The following is a 22449-nucleotide window of genomic DNA, read 5'->3' as shown; positions in this document are numbered from 1 at the left end:
TCTGTGGCCTGTTATGTGCACGTCAGTCCTGCACCTCTGCTCATAATTCTGTGTCTGAGCTGCTCATACCTGACACTGTCATGCGTTTCATTCTCTGCCCTGACACTGCGCCCTCTGCCCTGCTGAATGAGCGATTCCCTGAGCGATTCTCGGAGCATATAGCGCTGCCACTGCTGTAGTCTATCGCCCTCTGTCCTGAGCGCCTCTGACATTATCTGCGCATCAGTTTTTCCTGAGCGTTCTCCTACTGTCCCTCTGAGCATGAATCTGAGAATTTTCGCTGGAAACGCTGCTTGAATAATAGTTTTCCCCATCGCACCTTCTTTCATTGTGGCCCAGCTGGAGAAGCCTGAAGCGTTGATGAATTCCTCTGAAGCCTGAAGCGTTAAAGTCTGGCACGCCCGGTGGGACACGAACCCACAATGGAGGCCCGTCTGCGTTCCTGTGGTATACAGTGGTCAACATTGGCATTATCCTCTAATCGCCAGATTTGCAAACGTCTCAAAGCTAGGTAACATAAGGCCGTGTCTTAAGGAAGTGAATCTTGCCACAGAATTTTATTGGAAAACTCCCGTCAATCTGTGCAGGGGAGGTCTCCAGTCCGAATCAATTCGGTAGTCGATCCACTTTCAACGGCCTATTTACAGTGTTGCTAAATTGATTTCACCGGTAAATTTCTTCCTTCAATTGTATTAATTTTCCTAGCCATTGAAAATCCGTTAGGTTTTGAGCTCCGCATCCTGTTTGCTCTGGAGAAACGTTTTTCTTTAATTTCTGGCATCCAAACGATGTCTGGAATTCTTTGGATTTGAGTTACCTGGTGGGGAATGAGAACTTTCAAGGTATTGGCGTATTAAAGATCTTAAATTTCGGTTTCTTTGAAGTTTCATAACGAATTTAGCGGCGAGAAAGCGTGAATTTCAAAATACCTTCAGAAAACTTCTACCGGTTGGAAACTATATACAGAAATTCGAGCAAGATCAAATTGAAATTCAGTTCATCGGCGGATTTGCCATCGAATGTTGAATCTTAAATTTATTTTATTTTCAATCACGTAACACTGCTAGATTTATCCTGACAAAGAATTCGGAACCAGTGACGGAGGAGTCGACGTCACCGGCACGGCCTTGACACTGTCGTACTGTTCAGCTCTTCCCGGAAAAGGGAGACAAAATAATAAAAGAAATTGCAGCCAGAACCCGTGAAGAGTACATTCGACTATACCCAAGATTGTGTGTTGAAGTTGGAAAGTGCGATGGAATGTTGAGCCATCCTAGCCTCTCTTGAAACTTGTGCATTGGTGTGTTGTTCAAAATCTGTGCGCTGGTCCTTTTATTAAGTGCTGGTTTCTCTTCTTAGAACCAATCCCTCATGTATTTTGTTGAACAATGATATTTTCTCTATGATTAACTTCTGTTACGATGTATTGTTAAAAGTCGTATATGTGGTATGAATGCTGGTCATTTCTGTTGGGATCCGAGAGTGAAGTACTGATTGTGTATACTTTCCGGAGCTGCGTCGAAGACCAATGCCTGAAGTTTATATAAACTGTAATGAAGACTGCGTTTTATTGTAAAATGCGACTGCGTTTTTCATTGTAGTGAAGGACAGCCCCGTGTTTGAAGAAGACCATCATTTCCATCAAAAGATTGTGTACTTCTTTCTGTAGGCCTGATCTGCGACAAATCCTGATCAAATATTCATAGTTACTTGAATCTAAATTGGGATCAGTTCCACTCTACTGGATAAGGAATGAATGTGCTTCATCAAAACCTCTAGCTTCGAAGATACCGTCGAGAAGATAACCATAGGTAAGATACATAGGCGTAATCCCTTCTTCTTTCATTCGATCAAAGAGCTCAAGCGCGCCTTCAACTCTCCTTGTCTTGCAAGCAGCATAAATCAGTAAATCGTATGTAATTGCATCTGGTTTGCAGCCGTTATCAATCATGCTCCGAAGCACTTCAACTGCCTCTGCGAATCGTTTTCGATAACAAAGATTGCTTAAAATGAGATTATAGGTGACTGAATCAGGAGGACAGCCTTTCATTTTCATCATTTCAAATACAAGCTTTACCTTATCCAGCTGGTCGTTCAGGCAGAAAAGTGTTATAAGTGGACGAAAAGTCACTGCTCTGGGAGCACAATCAGAACTTGACATCTTATCCAATATCCCTAAAGCTGCATTGGCGCGATTTTTTTCACAGAGAGCCGCAATAAGCATTTCATAAGCGTTTCGTCTGGGAGAAAGTTCTAACTTCTCAATGATTTGAGTGAGATTCTTCAGCATATCTGAATCATCATGCCAGACGGTCGCAAAGGAAAATGTTTTCGCAGAATAACTGCAAGGTGCAGATGACATCTCTGCCAAAATCATCTGCAGGGTTTCAAAATCCTTAGAGCGGCCAAGAAGATTCACAAGCTCGTCATAGGTTGAAGTGTTATGCTTGAACCCTGGTTGCAGTTTGAGTGAATAAATGCCCACACTTTTAAAACTTCAATCCTGCTGTTGTATTATTTTCTTTTCAGATCCATCTCTATTTCCACTCCACTCATTGCTGCGCGATCTTATCTTTATCTCTAGTGACCCATTCGTGTATTGTTCGGTAGAGTGGTCTGGGTTAAACTTTGGCTGCCATGTGAAGAGTTTTGTTGTTGACAGAGAAAACCTATTGATTTTGTAAATTTGAAGGGAAGGAAGAAGCTTTTGTTCTGCTTGGGCTAATTTTTAGAGAGAGATTTGTTGAACTTTTGCATCTAGATATATTTTTTCTGTTTAGTAAAGATATCAAGAAATGACTCAAATTACTGAAATATTAGAGTTCTTAAAAACTCTCATACATTCCTCAGATCATGATACAGTGAAGATAAGCAAAGTTTCTCTGGTTGATATTAGAACCTGTCTGTATAATGTACAAGAAGATATTGAGTTTTTGCAGCTTGAGACAAAGCTACAGCAGGAAGAATTACAGCAGTGGAGTCATCATTCTGAACCTGTTTCTGTTCAGAAGATTGAAACAGATTCCCATAAACAACAAAACAATAATGTTACAGTTCATTCAGATTTAATACCCCATAAAGCAGCAGCTGTACATGCAGATGCAGAAATTCAGTCTGCACTTCCCAAGCCCATCATCAGACCTTGGGAACAGCTTGTCCACAACAAGCACAGAACTGGTCTTGGATATGACAAGGACTTGTCCTTTCATATTCCAGACTATGCCAAGCCCATTCAGTTTGAGAGTGTTGGATTCATTCATGACAGTTCAGCTGCTCCTCATGACAGTTCAGCTTCAGCTGTTCCAGACTCTGCCCCTCTTCTACAGCAACAACAAAAACAACAGATCGTGAAATGCCAACACTGTGATCGAGTTGGCCATCTGAAAGATCACTGTTTTGATCTTCATCCATGTGAGCACTGTCATAAAACCAGCCATTCTTCACACAGATGCTTCAAAAACAAACGTCCTGCAAGAACAAAGATTCATCTTGGATGGATCGCTTCTTGGCAATGGGCATCAACAGCCAAGAAGATATTTCAAACACATGTCAGAACGTGTTCTAGAGTATTGAACAGTCTTGCAGTTGAGTTTTCTCCATTTTCTCACCTTGTACCTGACAGGGGGGGAAATGATGGTCATCTACAAGCTTCAAAGTCACATCAAGCGAGCCTGAGCCACAACCTGCCACACCAGTTTCAGAGTTGCAGCCAGAGACAAAGATGCCCGTGAACACAGATTGAGAACACTTCCTCTAGCAGAAGACTCCAGCTTCTTGCCAGTTTTGGAAGAGTTCCAGAGTTGTTGGTCATCCTTAAACCATCACAGATTGAGAACACTTCCTCTAGCAGAAGACACCAGCTTCTTGCCAGATTTGGAAGAGTTCAGGAATTTCATTAAGCATTCCAGAGTTGTTGGTCATCCTTAAACCATCACAGGTTGAGACTTCCCTTTACAGGTTGAAGTTTTACCTTTTATGCGGGGTGAGACCTCCCTTTTATGGTTGAAGGTTTCCCTCTTTGAAACAATAGGATCACTTCCTCTAGCAGAAAACTTCAGTTTCTTGCCAGTTTTGGAAGAGTTCCGGGAACTGCACTAAGCGTTCCAGTGTTGGTGGTCATCCTTAAACCACCGCCCTTTTTTACCAACATTTGATAGAGCACATTCAGCCTAGTGCTGCCATGCATTTTTTGCACATTTTGTATTACAGCTCTCTTCTTGGACTCATACATAACCCTTCGGATTAAGGGGGGGAATGTTGGACACCTAATCCTAAAGGGTTAGTGTGGAAGCTGAAAAGACTAAGTAGTCCAAGAGACCTTGGGATCTGAATCCCAAGAGTCACCTATTGTACTATAAATGTGTATCTTATGTTAATAAAAAAATGAATTCACTGTTTTATCTTTCCTATGTTTGAGCTGTCCATGTCTGTTTAACAAATGCTAACCTGCTGCAGTGCTGCTAATCAATTTGCAGAAGAAAAGCAGAGAAAGACAAGAGCTCGGTTGTTTCTCCGGTTAATCTGCGCCTGTAGGTACAATTTAGAAATTGAATTATATTTTTTTGTCAGCTTGGTTTGTTATGCCTGCAGTGCTGCCGGAAATTAATGATAAATCACCTCTGTGGAAGCCGCGTGCAGAAGACTGGTACTGATATTCTGATGGTCATTCAACACGCTCTCCTTGAGCTGAAGGTGAGAGCTAAAATCATTGACAGTCATTCTAATATACAGAGAGTAGTCGGTAAGGGTTATTTTCCATTAAGTATCAGGTAAGAAAACTATTTCTTTTCCATGGATAAAGAGCTTGCCGCACTCGGCCATAAACTAGCATCTCGCCTTGAAATTTCATAATCAAACTATAGCACAGGTAGACAAATGAGTTCGGAGAACAACACCCATGAAAACAATTAGGATGCAACTTCCTTAACCATATCATTACGCAGATAACAAGCCAACCCAGAACAGGTTGAAGTAAAAATAAATAATCTGAACAACAAGAACGGCACGACCGTGACAATAAATCATTCATATATTAACATTCGAGACTGAAAACGTGTCTCCATTTGACATAGTCTGGTGGTAGGACGAAAAAAACAGTTAAAACTTGGGTTCACACAACTAGGGTCTACTGCTGACCTTGTAACCTCATATGCCGAGCTAAGCCAACAAGGGTTTAGGGCAAACCCAGTTTGCAATAGGACCCAGAATGTATCAAAACTCAGTTTGCAATAAAACCTACTATGTATCAAAACCTAGTTTGCAAACGCCTTCGGCTCATGTAGTACCCGGTAAGGAGACTAGATAAGTTTCAATTCATATCTCTAGCTTTTGCTCCGTCTTGCAACCCAAAATTTCTACCTCGCCAAGATTTAAAGACCAAAGATCAACATCGATACTTCTGCAAGAAATGTAAATTGATACAATAACTTAAAAACCCTAGGATGAGGACAAAGACCTTACCTGAGATGCAAATCACGTCTAGGGTTGCCCCCGCATGGCTGTGCATGGTGTAGGAGTCCATAATTCTGTAGAGACCAGGCCCATCGATAAGTAAAGGCATCAACCAGAGAAGTAAACCCATTATCTATGCACAAAATGACCATGTCAAATGATAAGATAGAGCAGAAAACCATTCTCACCATGAAGGGCAACGATAACCCAGTATGGTGTATGCCGAGGAGATAGACGTGCAGTGGAGACATCAGAAAGATGAAGATCAAGTACCGAGGCTAGGAGGGCCAGTTGGCGATAAATGCAAGCTCCGTGGAAAAAATGAAAGGTGGCGCATGCAGAGAAGAATACGTGGTAATGGTGATAAATGCAAGGGGTGCATGGAAACTAAATATGTGGTTATAAAATTGAAGAAATTGAAACCGTGTATATAACTTTGAAGGAAGATGCACTTAGAATATGTTGAATATGTTGGGATAAAATGGAAAAGATACAAAACCAAGAAATTTTGAAGGCATATAAACTTTGGATATAAGTGCGAAGGAATTTTCATTTAGAATATGTTGCCATAAAATGAAAAAATATAAAACCGGGAAATTTTGAAGGCATATAAAACTTTGGATATAAGTGCGAAGTGGAAAAAGTATAAAATTTGGAAATGTTGAAGACATATAAAACTTTGGCTATAAGTGCGAGATGTGGAAAAATATGTTTCGAATGGAGCGAAGCCTGCAATAAGAGCTCAAAACCTTTCGCCCAATCAAAACTCATGAAAATAAAAAGTAAGTAATTTTAAATTTGAAATTTTATTGAAACATTGGTTAAACTGTACCATATGAAAAAAGTCAAAGCAATTAATATACCGTCAAACATCTATCGATCGGTGGATAGAACGCTCTCTGTACTGGTCGTGCTAATTGAAGGACCTGTCTGGGAAGATGGCAATGGCTCTAAACAATTCAAAAACCAGAAATTCAATTATAATTACAATTTTGTATTGTTGTTGTGGCAAACCCCGGCAGGGACTACCGCCAACAACTCCTTTGATAGAGAATACTGATGCATGGGATTTGTTCTATGCAGCGGCCGGCGAAGTTGTCAGGCTGGAGATGGATGGAGCTAATCCAATATCCATGCCCAAGGGTTTCAAGGGCATGTTAGAAGGCAAAACTTCTCTGCATCACAGTCTCCAGCTTTTCTGAATAAAGACCTCGCGGGAAAGAGCTGTAGTTTCTCTGCACTCTTCCAAGGACAGAATCAACAGTTCCCAAATTCTCCAGAGAACAAATTACACACTGAATTTGTAACGCCATGCAGACAGCAAGATCTTTCAACGCCATGCAGACAGCAAGATCTTTCAGGTAAGGTAGCAAGTTTGTTTGACGAAGGCAGGTTTTTAGCGAAACAGAAAGCTTAGACATGTTGCACAGAGCGTTTGTATTGTGTTGTTGTGGCAGACCCCGGCAGGGACTACCGGCTGCATGCAGCACTTGTTATAGATTGTTTAGCAATTTCCATTTTTATTAGTTACTAATTTTTTTATTTTAGTTTCATTTATTTTTTATTTAACTTTTTGTTTTTCTTTTCCTTTTCTATTTTTATTTTCAAAAATTATAATTTTTTCTCCACATTTCAATTTAAGATGACTTACTATTATATTAAAAAATATTCTAAATATATATTAAAATGTATATATTAATATAAACAGTATTAATTAATTATATTTCTTAATTTATAATGATAACGTTCCACAATACAATATTTTATTTTTGCCATATATTTATTATTTTTTAATTTAATTAAAATATATTTAAATTAAACCATACGTACTAGGGGAGGGTCGCCATTACCTGTGCGCCCTCCCCGCCACGTTGGAAAACCACGTGACAAAGCGCATGGAGCTGGTACGATACCTATCCACCATGGAGTTCCACGTGTTGGGCATCATGTCATCCCATAAAACTTTCACTCCCGTTTGTTTGGGGTTATTGCTACGATGTTCCAGAACCTGCGCGCTTCATCCTGTATTCATGTGTTGTTGCAAGCGTTTGTTCGATTGATAGGGTTTGTGGACCTACGCGCTTCGTCTGGTATGTAAGTGCTGGTGCGAATGTTTGTTCGTGGTTTAGTGTTTGTTGTTGGAACATTGCTTCTGCTTTTCTTGTGGTTTTCTGCCTAGATTTCTTGGTTGTTCTGGACTGCTGGTTGTTTAGGGTTTCTCTGGTGGTGGTCTTATTCGCAATTTTTGTTGTTTGGGGAGGAGCCTGTTGCAGTTTTACTGAGCTCGAGGTAATTGTTTAAATTGTTGTTTTGTGCAGGTTTTTTTTACTGGTTTTATGTTGTCTAATGGCTTTTTCTTCTCATTGCAGGTGTGGAGGTGGTCTGGCGAGCTCCAGGGAAGGTCGGCGACTGTCACCGATAGGATTTTAATCCTACCAACAATTTCTCTGTGTTTTTCAACACAAACAACTCTGTTTGGATATTTTGTAAACTTTCTATGGCAGGGTTTAGGGTTTTGTGGATAAGGGTTTAGGGTTTTTGTGGATATTTTGATTTTTTCAGTCCCCATCTGTGAGTTTGCCTCACCTGAGTTTGCCTGACCCAAACTCATCTCATCCAAGTCTGCCTCACCTTATCTCCATCCTTCCTCTATGCTTTATGCCTGTGCCTGACTGCCTTGTCTTCCATTTATAAAATACCCCCTCTGAGTAGTGACAACCCGCCCATTGGCAAGACCAGCAAAAGACTACTAGCTTTGGCATCCCGCCTAGCCATGTTAAATTAGCGAAATGGCATTCCAGCCCCGAGCAGAAAGACAAAGGGAAAATGGAACATCGCAGAAATGACCCCAAACAAACGGAGGAAACTTTATAAACTTTCTATGGCAGGGTTTAGGGTTTTTGTGGATATTTTGATTTTTTCGGTCCCCATCTGTGAGTTTGCCTCACCTGAGTTTGCCTGACTTGAACTCGTCTCATCTGAGTCTGCCTCACCTTATCTCCATCCTTCCTCTATGCTTTATGCATGTGCCTGACTGCCTTGTCTTCCATTTATAAAATACCCCCTCTGAGTAGTGACAACCCGCCCATTGGCAAGACCAGCAAAAGACTACTAGCTTTGGCATCCCGCCTAGCCGTGTTAAAGTAGTGAAATGGCATTCCAGCCCCGAGCAGAAAGACAAAGGGAAAATGGAACATCGCAGCAATGACCCCAAACAAACGGAGGAAACTTTATAAACTTTCTATGGCAGGGTTTAGGGTTTTTGTGGATATTTTGATTTTTTCAGTCCCCATCTGTGAGTTTGCCTCACCTGAGTTTGCCTGACTTGAACTCGTCTCATCCGAGTCTGCCTCACCTTATCTCCATCCTTCCTCTATGCTTTATGCCCATGCTTGACTGCCTTGCCTTCCACTTATGAAATACCCCCTCTAAGTAGTGACAGCCCGCCCATTGGCAAGACCAGCAAAAGACTACTAGCTTTGGCATCCCGCCTAGCCGTGTTAAAGTAGCGAAATGGCATTCCTGCCTCGAACAGAAAGACAAAGGGAAAATGGAACATCGCAGCAATGACCCCAAACAAACGGAGGAAAATTTGTAAACTTTCTATGGGAGGGTTTAGGGTTTTTGTGGATATTTTGATTTTTTCAGTCCCCATCTGTGAGTTTGCCTCACCTGAGTTTGCCTGACCCGAACTCATCTCATCCGAGTCTGCCTCACCTTATCTCCATCCTTCCTCTATGCTTTATGCCCGTGCCTGACTACCTTGCCTTCCACTTATGAAATACCCCCTCTGAGTAGTGACAACCCGCCCACTGGCAAGACCAGCAAAAGACTACTGGCTTTGGCATCTCGCCTAGCCGTGTTAATGTAGCGAAATGGCATTCCTGCCCTGAGCAGAAAGACAAAGGGAAAATGGAAAATCACAACAATGACCCCAAACAAACGGAGGAAACCCTCTTGATATGTATTATCATCCAATATAAGATATTAATATTTGGTAGTCCACCGTAATGCAAAATTGGTTGAAAATTTGAGTTCATTATGGAAGAGGAAGGGATAATAATTGTTACATGTATCCATATTTGAATTTGAAGATTGAATTTCCCCATCCCCTTTAAGCCTTAGATTGAATATCCTAAGGAATGCATCCACCTAGGATTAAGAATAATTTTGAAAGGGGAGGTAGTTGACTGACTTGGACATTATTTAGACTGGCAAGCATAGTTTTTTGTTCTTATTTGTTGATGCTTGTCTGGCCTGTTGAAACTGCAAGTTAAGCCTTGCATGTATGTTATGCTGATAGACATGATTATTTTTTCAAAATTTATGATTCATTAGAAACTGGAAATTACTGCTTAGTTCTGTGAGAAAGAAGCTTATGATGGATATTGTCTCATAGTTGTCTTAAATGGGACGAAATGGGAAAATTAAAGCAGAAATACCAATATTTATTTTATGTTTTCAATACTCATTCTTGTACCATAAGCACAGATGTTCATGGAAAGGGATATTCAGGATGATGATAAATTATTTTGGCTTGGCACCATTCAGTTCTTTCACAGATGGGTGAAATTTCATTTACCCCACCCATGAATGGTTGCAGTTGTGTTTGCTTGTGAATGAAGGATATCCATAGTCCTTTTCTGCTGACGTTTGACTTGCATTAGAGTACTTTGGTAATTGAGTACGAGCTTCCACAGGTGTGGTTGCTCATTGACCAACTTTATAAAATTTTACTTAGAAAACACTCAATTGTTATTAGTACATTATTTGTTATTTTTAGTTAAGTTTTCTCTATTCTAGTGCTATGTACCTTCAGAAGTATATGGGAATGGAGTGTCGAATCTGTTATTTTATTGTAAGAATGAGATGTTGGAACTATCTTTCTAATGGCTTGTTATGTGTTACATTTAATAAGGTTGTGTCCATGTAACAACAGTTGCGAGTTATGCTTGCCGAGTCATGAATCAACTCTAACTAAGATCAACATCAAAGCAATTTTCTTTTTTTGAAGGAATGCTGCAGATATATTTGGTCATTGTCAAGGCCTCATTGACCACCTTTATAAGATTTTACTTGGAAAACGGTCATAAATGTTATTGGTACATTATTCGTTGTTTTGAGTAAAGTTTTCTCTTTTCTAGTGCTGTATATCTTTAGAAGTATATGGGAATGGTGTATTGAATCTGTTATTTTATTGTTATGGCCTATTATGTGTTGCATTTCATAAGGTTGTGTCCATGACTCCATCTAATAGGAATTGTGAGTGAATCATGAATCAACTCTGATTTAGATCAACATCAATGCAATTTTCTTTTTTGGAGTGAATGCTGCATATGCAACACTGTCAAAATTGACCAACAACTTATTTTCCAGTGCTCTATTCCTGCTCTGATTCAAACCTCGATTATTAACATGGAAATTCCCTGTCTCAACACTTTAAGCCTTAGATTGAATATCCTAAGGAGTGCATCCACCTAGGATTAAGAATAATATAGAAACTCTAGGCCACAGTGGCTAGGGGGGATCCCTTAAAAACCATCCTTTCCATCAACCTAACTAATTTGACCACGAGGAAATAACAAAAAAATAATTTATATTGTTATCAGCCATTTATAACTTAAGAGGATTCAATTCAATATTAGTAATTAATGGTTTGTTCCCCATGACATTATCATTCCAAATCTAGATATGTTTGTTGTTTCTTGGAATCCATGCCCTTGGAGTGAATTACATGTGCACCATCTCTTAGAAACTCCCAGATATGGGAACCTCTTTGATTTTCCTCCATATTGGTAATATGTCTTTTGTTGCTCTCCTTGAAATATTTTTTCAATGGTAGCCACCGCAATTGAAATTTTTGTGTCCTGTTTATTTTTGGGGATGAGAAGATGATTAAATGATGCCAGTTTTACTCAACTGTTGCAGTTTGTAGCTACCTCAATTGAAATTTTTGTGTCCTGTTTTTTGTGGGGTTGAGAAGAGATTTGGGTTTAGGTATGGTTATTGGTCAGAAATGCATAGGAGGATGATTAAACTTCATTTGCTTAAGGATTTAGGTTATTCTCATATTTATAGTAATTATATTTACAACAATTATATTGAGATGGGGTGTTGTTATTTTAGTGTTCTATGTTTGGACATGGAACTAGGATTTTGAATATTTGAATTTAAATTTGAAGGTTTTCTCCTACTCTATTTAATAATGAGTGCTCTCAAAAACTTATTATGAGATAAGACTGTCTGGTCATGTGATTTTTGTATTTAGCCTTTTTCATATGCAACTTGATAATGAGTGCTTTCAATTTCTCAAGTGTCCCCTCAATGAATAAAATTATCAGTGGCTTTTTGACATTTAATAAAACTTATTATGAGGTAGATTGCCTCCTCATTTGAGACTGTTTTGTCATTTGATTTTTGTATTTAGCCATTTTCCTAAGCCTTTGGCCATTATCTCTTGTCCAGAGTTGGAATGGTATTTTATTATTGAATTCCCAAACATCGCAGCAATGACTCGAAACAAACGGAGGAAATGGCACAGACACAAAATTTTATGTGATGACACGATGCCCAACACGTGGACCTCCACGGTGGACAGGTGTCGTACCAGATCCATGCGCTTTGACACGCAGAATAACTTATAGAAATAGTTTTATCATAATTAATATTTTACAGAAAGACATATTCCATTGAAAATTTCTTTTCAACACACAGTTAGTTTTCCACAATAAATCACTACTAGGTTGTAAGCCAAAATGTTTCTGTGACAAGAAAAAGATACAATCTAGTGTTGTAAGCCAAAATGTTTATGTGATAAGAAAAAGATACAATCTAGTGTTGTAAGCCAAAATGTTTTTGTGTCAAGAAAAAGATACAATCCATCCAAAATCCACATCATAATGTGGTTAGAACCAAAAACATATGACACCCCTATTCTTTATGGCCCTGAGAATCTTGAGTGCCAAAACTCCCCGAGTTACCTTCTTGAGCCAGGTAGGTTGGCCTACCAGTTAAGGGCTGATTAGGAAATGGTTGATTGTTGCCATGTCATTGATTCCAATTTGCAGCTTCCAACCATGGAGGTATTGAGTACCCAAACCTCACATTTGCACTATTGACCCCTCCATTAAGTGGAGGTGTGTAATGAGCATACAGAGAATTGACACCAACTCTGGTAGGAACAAGGCAAGTGGGTAAATGTTACAGGGAAAAGTGTCTATATAGAACTGCTCTATCCCACTAAGGTGTGACAGTTGCCTTAGAAGCAAACAGAGAAAAGCTACTTTTGTATTTCCTTTATGAATTATAGATAGAGAGGAATAGAAAGAACCAACCTCTGTCTTGCGCTAATCCTTTGATCTGATCCCTCTCTTCTTTGATAGTCTCCAGCTACCTGCTCCCTAGCACGCCTAGCTTCACAAAGTACCTGCAAGATCACAGAAGCATAGCACTATACAAAGACATGGATCTATATTCATAAACAACTTAGGATCAGATTTAAATTGACCATACAAACGTAACAAGCATCAATCCTACAAAAGCATGGAGGAAAACTCAGATAGCTTTTATTGATAAACAAGAAAAGATCCAGGAGGAGTTACAACCAGTGGTTCCGACCCAGCATCAACCTCCCAGCAAAGAAGCCCCTCTTCACCTCAAACAAAGCATAGATCACCCAACAATCTGATGTTTGTCTCTAGAAACCAACAACAATTCCTTACAATATGCAAAATTCCAGCCTCTGGATCTCTGAGATGAGGGATCCATATATATATATTTGTAAGGAGGATGAGTCAGCTTGTGATTTGATTAGTGTCTTCTCTCTGTCAGTTCTTGCTTCCACTTGGAGACTGAGGGCCTCTTACTCATCCTTGGTCGAATTCAGTGAGGCAAGTGTCACAGGAGAAGATTCTGGAAGCTTCCATTGCCTCTCCACCTCGCGGAATGACACTGCCATTTGTCATTTCTCACCCATCGCACCCCACAGAAGGGAGTTTTGAAATGCAACGCACCCTCACAATGCATTTGGGTGAGATGCAACGCACCTAGCCAGTGGAGCAGCTGCAATGATCCTGTTTTGACCAATTCTGAGCAGTTTCTGGGGGAGAACTTCTGGGAGAAGTTGTAATCTGTTGACCTTGTTCCTTTAGGGGTTAGAACAACACTTTTAGGGACTTAGGAGCCCTTGGTTTATGGACATTTCATGCTTGGAGTTGTAGGGCACAAAAATGTCTATAACAGTTGCCCCCTAAAGTATGAGGCTGTTAACCTTTTGGTGTCTGGTGAAATGCTTTATTATGAGGATCCGAAGTTCTTTCAATGCTGGGAGGATACCTGTAATAAGATACAATACAATACATTATCTTCATAATATTTTCATGACCTAGCTGAGGCGGGCATTCCCATGCTCAGCTTTATAAATTCATTTTCATGTACATAGGACAAACAACCGTCTAAGCGTAGACTGATGATTCTGATAGAGCCATCATCCTTTTGGTAGGATGATTATCTGTGCTGCAATGCTGTACATTTAATGTCTTTATTTCCCTGAATATATATCGCAGCCCGGATGGATGAAACTAGATCCGGGGTCTTCAATCTCGTCCGATCTTCACTCGAAGTACAAGTCGATCCATGTGAGAAATGTTCTGAAGTCGAACATGGAAAGACATCGCTTGATTACCAGTCAATGATGTAAACTGTTAACAAGCGCGAGAGGAATCATCGATAATGATAATGACCCTCAAGGTACTGCAGTACAATTCACGTGGTGTGAATAAAGGACTTGGCTTCAAACACCACGCAAAATCTTTCGGTCGAAGGCCATTGATGTAAACCTGTCGCCGGAAGTGAGAAACTTGTCATTGAGGCATGCAATATTCAAAGTACTGAATGGGGTGTTCCTAGATCAACTTCTTGGATAATGAGCTAATGTCGACAAGAAGTGATCTGTCACAGGAGGGCCTTAATGAATCCCACATCAATGACACAGAACGGAGCAAATGATTTTGATGGAGGTGAAAATGATCTGGTGATATAAGGTTCAGGGTGGCAGTCATGAAAGAATGGAGTATAATGTATGGTAGTGGGTGAGACACAGGTGACTTCTCTAGATGACTTCTCTTGAACATATCGGCGACACTGATGTGATGGATTGACAGCATTAACCCCAAATGTGGATGGTATGGCGTGACCATGGTGATGTGACCGGTGAATGAAACAACCCAACCCGACTCGGACACGGAGTGGAAGTGTCATGTTCAAGAGCGACTTACTACCAACAAAGTTTCGTTGAGTTTTCTTCCCAATTTTTCCCCAGTCATTGCTGACCAGTACCTCTTTATTTTTGTCAAGCTTGAGGAGAATAACATATTCTTGTTCTATAACCCATCGCTATGTTTTAACGAGCCTAGCGATAGTGAAACTCGTTCTCGTCTAAAGACAAGTTTGTCACTATTAATCTTTTTAACGAGTTTAACGACAAAGATAACTCAGTCCTTTTCAATTTTAGAGAGTCTGAAAAGGAACGTAAAGGTAACTCCAAAATTCCTTTTTTGTCATCTAATCCCCTAAGTCCGAAAAAAGTATAAAACAATACATAAGGGATGAATTTTCGATAGTTTTAATGAGCCGAACAAAACAAGCGCTCGATCTTTTCGTGTAATAATCCCTCAGGTCCAAAAAGATTAAAATCTAGAGGAGGGATAGCACTTCCTGTCCCTTTAACGAGCTGGAGAGGCCAATGGCTCGGCAATCTTTTCATATTTTACGAGTCAGTTGAAAAGAGCTTAAAGGAGACTCGTCTTTTGAGGAACGAGTGATAAAACGGGTAGCAGCTGATTCCAGGTAAGGTTTGGAATTTTCCAATCACGGCAGTGTCACAAGGATGGCTAGTGAAATCACTCTTCACAGTTGTTCCTCAAAATGGGTAAACAATCAGATGGAGGTGAATGATCGGCCAATGAAAAAGTGGAGGTGACGGTGCAAACACGACCAAGGCTTTAATGGCTGAAGTACTACATTCACGATGGTTATTTACCGAGGAATAGTTCATTTTTTAATGAGCTTAAACGCGGGTGGAAACATTTGCTCATGTCTTATGTTTATTTTTTAACGAGCTTGAACTATGTGCTAAAACTGCTCGATTAATCCAGTCTTGTGAGAAGAATGTCTCATATAAAAACGACAACTTTTAGAGTTTTGCCCCACATCCTTTCTTTATGCAAGTTAGGAGACGACCAATCCTACGAGTTTAAAGGGTTAGAGGTCCTAAAAATTTAAAAAAAAAAAATAGTCGTTCTTCGCTTGCACTCCAAAAGGTTTGCATGCCCCCAGGTATAAAACAGAATTTCAAGGTTACCCCTACTTTATTCCGTTAAAACATTTGTTTTATCGAGAGAGGCCTACCTCTTACAGGTTACCCAAATATTGTTCTATTCACAGCGCAAACAAAACATTTCTCTGGCGATGTCTACCGAGATAAACAAAGGTGAGCGGCGGTGCTCGCCACCTCACATAACTTTGACAAGAGAATCTTGTTCCAGTCCAACTCCCCCTTCCAATCACGGATGGGAGTACGGAGGTAACATTCTCTCGCGGAAACCTACCCTATACCCAAAGTTTTCCTGCCGAAGCAGACCAGGATGCATGCCCCCAGGGTTTCAGTCATGTCCCCCCGAATCACTTGCGCTCATCGGGTGGACGGACTAGAGATTGAGACATTTCTTGTGTGAAAAGACCATTTAGGGATGGTATATGACTATTTGCTATGCGTGATCCGGGAAATGAAAACTGGTCTACGAGCTTGACCACTCTTCCTTCGTGCGGAAAACACATTACTCTAAAGAGTGAGGAGACAATTGCTCCCATGCAATAAATATAGTCTCGTCCAAGGAGTAGATTGTAATCCAGGGGTCCTTGAACTACCATCACGTTCATGTGAACGGTTTTCCCTCTCAATGTTATGGGCACATTGGGAAGGATCCCTAACGGTCGACTGGTTCCTTTATCAAAGCCTGTCAGATTTCTCATCTCAGGCAAAAGCGATGGCGAACCAAGCGCTTTCCAAGCAGTTGAGGAAAGGATACTCACAGAAGCCCCCTCATCTATGATGGTACCAGCCATAACCATTCTATATATTTGAATAATAATTCGGAATGGTACACTAGATGGTAAACGGGGTTTGCCTAGTTGATTCCAGTCGAAGGAGACAAGTAGGTTGCTTGGAAGTGGGACCGAATAGACGGCCGGGTACGACTCTGACGAACTTCCTTCCTATGGTAAAGGAACGGGTAAATTGTCCCCATGTCCGTTGGAGTCTGTGCTTATGAAAAGAATTTGGACGGTGTCATCCTTGTTCTCTTTAGTGATTGTATCATCTGAAGATAGAACCTCTGAAGGCAAGACCGGGTCAACTGTCGCCTCGACCTTTTGACTTTCGTCTGGTATGGATTCAGATGGTTCATCTTCAATGACAGATGCTTCGGCCGACCACCTGAGCGGGTCAGCTGGATTTTCAACTAGTGACGGACTCGGCAAGAGTTTTTTATATCCAGGAGGAAGTCGTAACGGTGAAACCGGATGATCATCCAAAACTCTTTTAGCTTCGTCTAAGAAGGGACAACGGTGGACAGCATGATCGCCTTCGCACAGTTTACAAGGAAATCTATATTTTCCTTTTTGTCCTGGGGCTTCACTTTCACTAGTTGACGGTGTGTTTTCAACATGATCATCAGAGGTTGACGACATTGGGTTGTGCAAACGAGGAGACCAGTCCCTTAAGATCCGAGGGATGCAAGGACAATCTCTGTGAAAGTGGTCTCCTTTGCAAATGACACATGGCGATTTAGGCCTGGTCGGTGTAGTGTGTGGATTTTCGTTAGATGACACTCATTTGCCCCCATTCGCTTTCGGCTCCTTCTTCTTCTCTTTCTTCTTCTTTTCCTTCTTCTCCTTAGGAACTTGACTTTTGGCTTTACCAGCCCCATCAAGCGAAGAGGAAGGAGGAGAGGAAGAATTAGAGGAAGTAGAAGGTTGGTGGGTAACTCTGGGCTCGTTTAATTGCTGATTCGATTGTTCAGGAATAGTGGTGTTCTGAACGACAGAGGTTGAGAAGAGCCATACAGGCAAACCAATTGTCAGTCCTGGAAGCGACAATGTGGCCATATGGGGTGCACCAACATCTCCCCAAGAGGAGAAAGGACTAGGATTTCCTCCAAGGGGAATTCCTTGGTTGGTGGACTCCATTTTTCTCAACCCAAGATCAACGTAGAAAAGGGGTAATGAATATTCCGTTTAAAATAAATTTTTAGACGCTTTGACACAACTTGTTTTTTCAGTTTTTAAGAGTCGAGAAAAAACAAAAGATGACTCTAGTCGCCTTCGATTTTTAATGAGCCTGAAGTGACAAGTGCTCAGATGGACCTTTTCCGTTAAGGAGTCTGAAAAGGAACGAAAGGGACTACTCTGGAAGTCTAGGTAGAGGGAGTACCAAACCAATCGCAAAACTGCAGAATACTTTTTACAGTACGACAGTCAATCTTCCCGAATGCTGTGTTCAGTGCATTGCGATCGATAGGGCGGCAGACACAACTTCCTATGGATAAAGGATTTAAGCCTATAGGGGTCTCCCAAAATATACTCGACGGTACGTGGGAGCACAAGTCCGTACTGGCACTTATCGTCTCAAAGTGGAGGAATCACCCAACCATCAGTGAGGACAACAGTTACCAGGCTTTACGACGCCGGAATACGTCTCTAGCCTAGACCTCTAAATGTTGTGTGTTAAGTTCCAAAGCGTTGTTAGATTCATTGAATTTATTTTAAGTTGATCTTGTTTATGAAGTTTTCCTTTCGGGTTCACCACGAGATGTAGATGTAATTCCTAAAATGCAATCTAAAGATGATAAACAAACTTTTTATCTCTTTTGTGCAATGAAAATCCTAGCTACTAGGGAAAAGAAAGACAGAATCTTTTCACAAAGAGCAAAGAGCACACTGTAAATGCACTTTCCTAAATCAAGCCAAACAGACTGTCTATATGCAAATGCACATGCATGTATTTGTTTTCGACTTTCTTAGTATTGATGCTAAAAAGAAAGTTGATGTACAAATCTGAATTTCTTTTCAAGCGACAAATATAAACAAGCTCTTTTTCGAAATCAAAAATAGAGATGATTACGCACCTTACGATTTTGAAATGAACACTCGTTCTTAACACTAGAAAATTACAAATTCAGACCAAAGGCAACAGTAACAGGATAATCGACCATCAACAACAATCAAACTTTCTCCTATGATCAAAATCTACACTTGCGACAGATTCAAATCAAAGGACGACAGTACGACTATGCTACTTTTGCAAAGGAAAACTGTAAATGACTCAACAAACACACAAAAACATCTACAGTTCTTTTGTACAAAGGAGGCAGAATAACAACAAGGAAAAGGGGTTTCAAACAGACATATACTGATCACAGGCAACAAAATTCAGGGATAGAACTGGAAAGAATGAAGCACAGGAACCACAACTGCACAGAGCTAATCTGATCAGCGCACCTGTAACACAGAGAATATGAAATGCAGCGCAGGTTGTCCCTTCGGGAAGTGCGCTGAAATTCAGAATCTCTGAACAGTACCTGCGTTGGGCCAGAATTACCTAGACTCATAGGCGATTACCTTTCCTTCTTGCATCAGTACCCCCCCACCCCTTCCTTACTCGCATCTGTGCATACCACATAGTCCTTACCTGGATCTGCTATACTTAATATAGGTGTTGTGGTAAGCAGATGCTTGAGTTGCTCAAAACTTTTTTGGCATTCTGCGGTCCATTTAAAAATTTTCCCTTTTTCTGCAAGGAAGTGATAGGGTAAGCCACTCTCGAAAAGCCTTTCACGAATCGCCTATAGTAACCTGCTAATCCCATGGATCTTATATCTGCTACATCCTTTGGCACTGGCCATTCCATTATGTTCCTTATCTTCTCGGGATCCACAGCAATACCACCTTTAGAGATTATATGTCCCAAGTACTGAATTTGTCCTTTAAAGACGTCGCACTTGCTGTATTTGGCGTATAATTAGTGTTCTCGGAGAGTTTGCAATACCAATTTGAGGTGCTCCTTGTGCTCTTCCCAATGTTGCATGAAGCGGGGACGAAGCGAGGACGCGGAAGCGTCATTTTCCAAAAATCTAGGAAGCGAAGCGTCTGCGGAAGCATCTTCTATATATATATATATATATATATATATATATATATATATATATATTTGCATTTATACTCAAAACAAACATCCCAAATACCAAATTAGTTGTAGAAGACATGAAAACATGCATATTTTGGCATAAATCAAGATAGATATAACATCCATTGTACATTAATGGTTAATTATTCAAGCATCAACCATTTAGATGCATCAACCATCTAGAATCTAGATTCTTCTCCTCTTGTCTAGCCTTTGCCTCTACCTCGATTGTCTAGGGATATTAGTCAACATTGCCCAATTTTGATCGAACTACCTAATTCAAGACTTACAATATGGTAGAAAAAGCTTAACATGCTTGATCGATGATTTTGACTTGATTGAAAGGTAATTTTTTGCTAAGGGCGTGCCGCGTGACAAAGGAGTTCAACAATTAACACCACCAACACTAGGGTACATATAGCGCTTGGTGCTCTTGATTAAATGCTAATCGCATACCTTCATACTTGATATAATCTAATGAAATGCCATAATCCCATTGATCCTGAATCCTTGAAAACTATTAAGTCTGCTGAATTTTGAATAGGATATGAAATTCTATTTTCTCCATATGAAGTCCAATGAGGCTGGAACCACTCTCAAACATCCTGAGTCATTTCATGGTAATGTTAAAAATTTAAGTAAAAGGATGAAAATGAAAAATAAAGGAGAATGTCACTTTTACTTTAAGAATTTAACATTACCATGAGGGAGCATTTGCTATATTTATATTTTTTTTGTCTTCATTCCTCATCCTAACCCAAGGTGGAACCACCCCCAACAAGCAAACTCACCTAAAATTGAAAACAAAAACAAAAACAAAAAATGATTTTCTAAACAGCACGACGCTTTTTCGGAATCGTACGGAAGCGTACGCTTTGCCCTGTGAAGCGCCACGCTTCGTACTGCCGAAGCGTCGTACGAAGCGCGCTTCGGAGGAAAGCTTCTGAAATTTACAAGAAGCGTCCAAAACAGGCGAAAGCGCACTTCCGAATTTCGGAAGCGCGCTTCCGGGGACGCTTCCTAGACGCATCCGCACGGGATGCGCTTCGAGCCTTGGAACCCGGGGGGACGCTTCCTGCAACATTGGCTCCTCCATATTCCGGGAATATATCAATATATCATCAATAAAGATTAACACGAACTTGTCCAAATACTTATGAAATATGATGTTCATTAAGCACATGAAGGTCACAGGGGCGTTGGTTAACCCAAAGGGTAATACCACAAACTCATAGTGTCCATATCGAGTTCTAAAAACAATTTTGGCTATGTCTTCCTCTTTAATTCTGATTTGATGGTATCCTGATCGTAAATCAATTTTTCAGAATACAGTTGCCCCTTTCACCTGATCAAAAAATTCATCAATACGGGGTAAAAGGTACTTATTCTTAATTGTCAATTCATTCAACTGACGATAGTCCATGCACATACGAATGGTCCCATCCTTCTTTTTAACAAACAGCACAGGGGCTCCCTAGGGTGACACACTGGGGTGGATGTAATTCTTGTCCAACAGCTCCTGCAACTACATTTTCAATTCTATTAATTCTGGTGTGCTCATTCGATACGGAGCTCGGGATACCGGGGCTGCCCCTGTTACCAATTCGATAGTGAAGTCTATGTCTCTCTTGGGTGGCAGTCCTGGTATCTCCTCCAGAAACACATCTGCAAATTCTCGTATTACTGGGATACTTTCCAATGTGGCAGTCTTATCTTTTGAGTTGGCATAACCCACTTGAATGGCATAAATCTGACATCTTTTCCTGATACACTTTGCCAATTGAGAGGCAATTATTGGTCGAATCTGCACTGGCCTCATAATACCTTGCATCTCCTGCTTTTCCCCGAGTTCATCCTTGTAACACATAGTTTTTGTTTTACAGTTTATAATAGACCAACGTTTTTCCAACCAGTCCATGCCTATCAATACATCATATGATCCAAGGGGAAGCACGTTTAGATCTGCCATCACCGGTTGACCTACTATCTTCAAGGGGCAATTATTTACCTTAGCTAACACACGTCTCTTTTCCCCTATTGCCAGCTGTACTAGCCAAGGGCTTTTAAACTTAACAGTTTGTAACTTACACTGTTCCACAATCTTAGGGCCTATATAACTTAATGTAGCTCCAGGATCAATACAATTACAATATGATTAAAGATCTTACCTTCAAACTCCACCATAGTCGGTTGGTATTCTGCCTGACGATCTTCCAGAGCAGCATTAATTCTTGGTAAACTTCGGGCCACGTCGCCAACTGTAGATGCTTCATGGATCTGCGAAACCTATTCATTACCCTTTCGGTGAGGACAGTTTTTAACATAATGAGGCCCTCCACAACCCCAGCATTGTATTAGAGGTCTCGTTGTCCCTTCATTATCAATTTTACTCGATTGTTCACTAATTCTGGATTCAATGGGTGGCTTCAATCTGAGCGGGTTCTTATGCAGATTCCTGTTATTTTGTCCTTTGGGAACTCCTTTGCTAACGCTGCCCCGATTTCCTTTAGTGCCTACACCCATCTTATTACCTCTCTTATCTACCCACCTCTTTCTTAGGACTTCTCCCTTCTGCTTACTTTGTTGATAGCATATCCTGGCCTTTCGTATCACCTCATCCATTGTTTTTGGGTTATCGAACTCAATTCGTTCCTCATCACCAAGGGTAGACTAATGACAAACCGTTGTACCTTAGCCTTCTCATTTCGTATGTAAGGCACATAACGGAGTAACGAGGTAAATCGGGTGATAAACTC

At 40.6% G+C, this 22449-nt stretch overlaps 1 protein-coding gene and 1 long non-coding RNA gene across 2 annotated transcripts; both read right to left on the bottom strand.

Moving 5' to 3' along the window:
• Positions 1-1649: 1649 nt before the first annotated feature.
• LOC149173460 (uncharacterized) lies at positions 1650-2462 on the bottom strand. The gene has a single exon (XM_089427945.1). The coding sequence runs from the start codon at positions 2375-2377 to the stop codon at positions 1739-1741; it is 639 nt and encodes a 212-aa protein (XP_089284071.1). The 5' UTR covers positions 2378-2462; the 3' UTR covers positions 1650-1738.
• A 2601-nt stretch (positions 2463-5063) lies between these two features.
• LOC149173459 (uncharacterized) lies at positions 5064-5702 on the bottom strand. The gene is made up of 3 exons (XR_016259684.1): positions 5640-5702; positions 5461-5525; positions 5064-5354 (listed from the first exon to the last, which is right to left on the bottom strand). It is a non-coding gene; the product is annotated as an uncharacterized LOC149173459 (long non-coding RNA).
• Between the last annotated feature and the right edge of the window lie 16747 nt (positions 5703-22449).

The sequence above is a fragment of the Pinus tabuliformis genome, chromosome 4_2, assembly GCF_031772625.1.
Source record: "Pinus tabuliformis cultivar Carrire ecotype Pingquan chromosome 4_2, CPIR1, whole genome shotgun sequence".
Classification (NCBI taxonomy): domain Eukaryota; kingdom Viridiplantae; phylum Streptophyta; class Pinopsida; order Pinales; family Pinaceae; genus Pinus; species Pinus tabuliformis.
The sequence above is the reverse complement of the archived record's forward strand: the minus strand, read 5'-3'. Positions and strand labels throughout refer to the sequence as shown.

What these genes read in the sequence shown, in the direction of transcription:
- LOC149173460 (XM_089427945.1), bottom strand. Translation starts at nt 2,377, where the DNA reads ATGATTTTGGCAGAGATGTCATCTGCACCTTGCAGTTATTCTGCGAAA.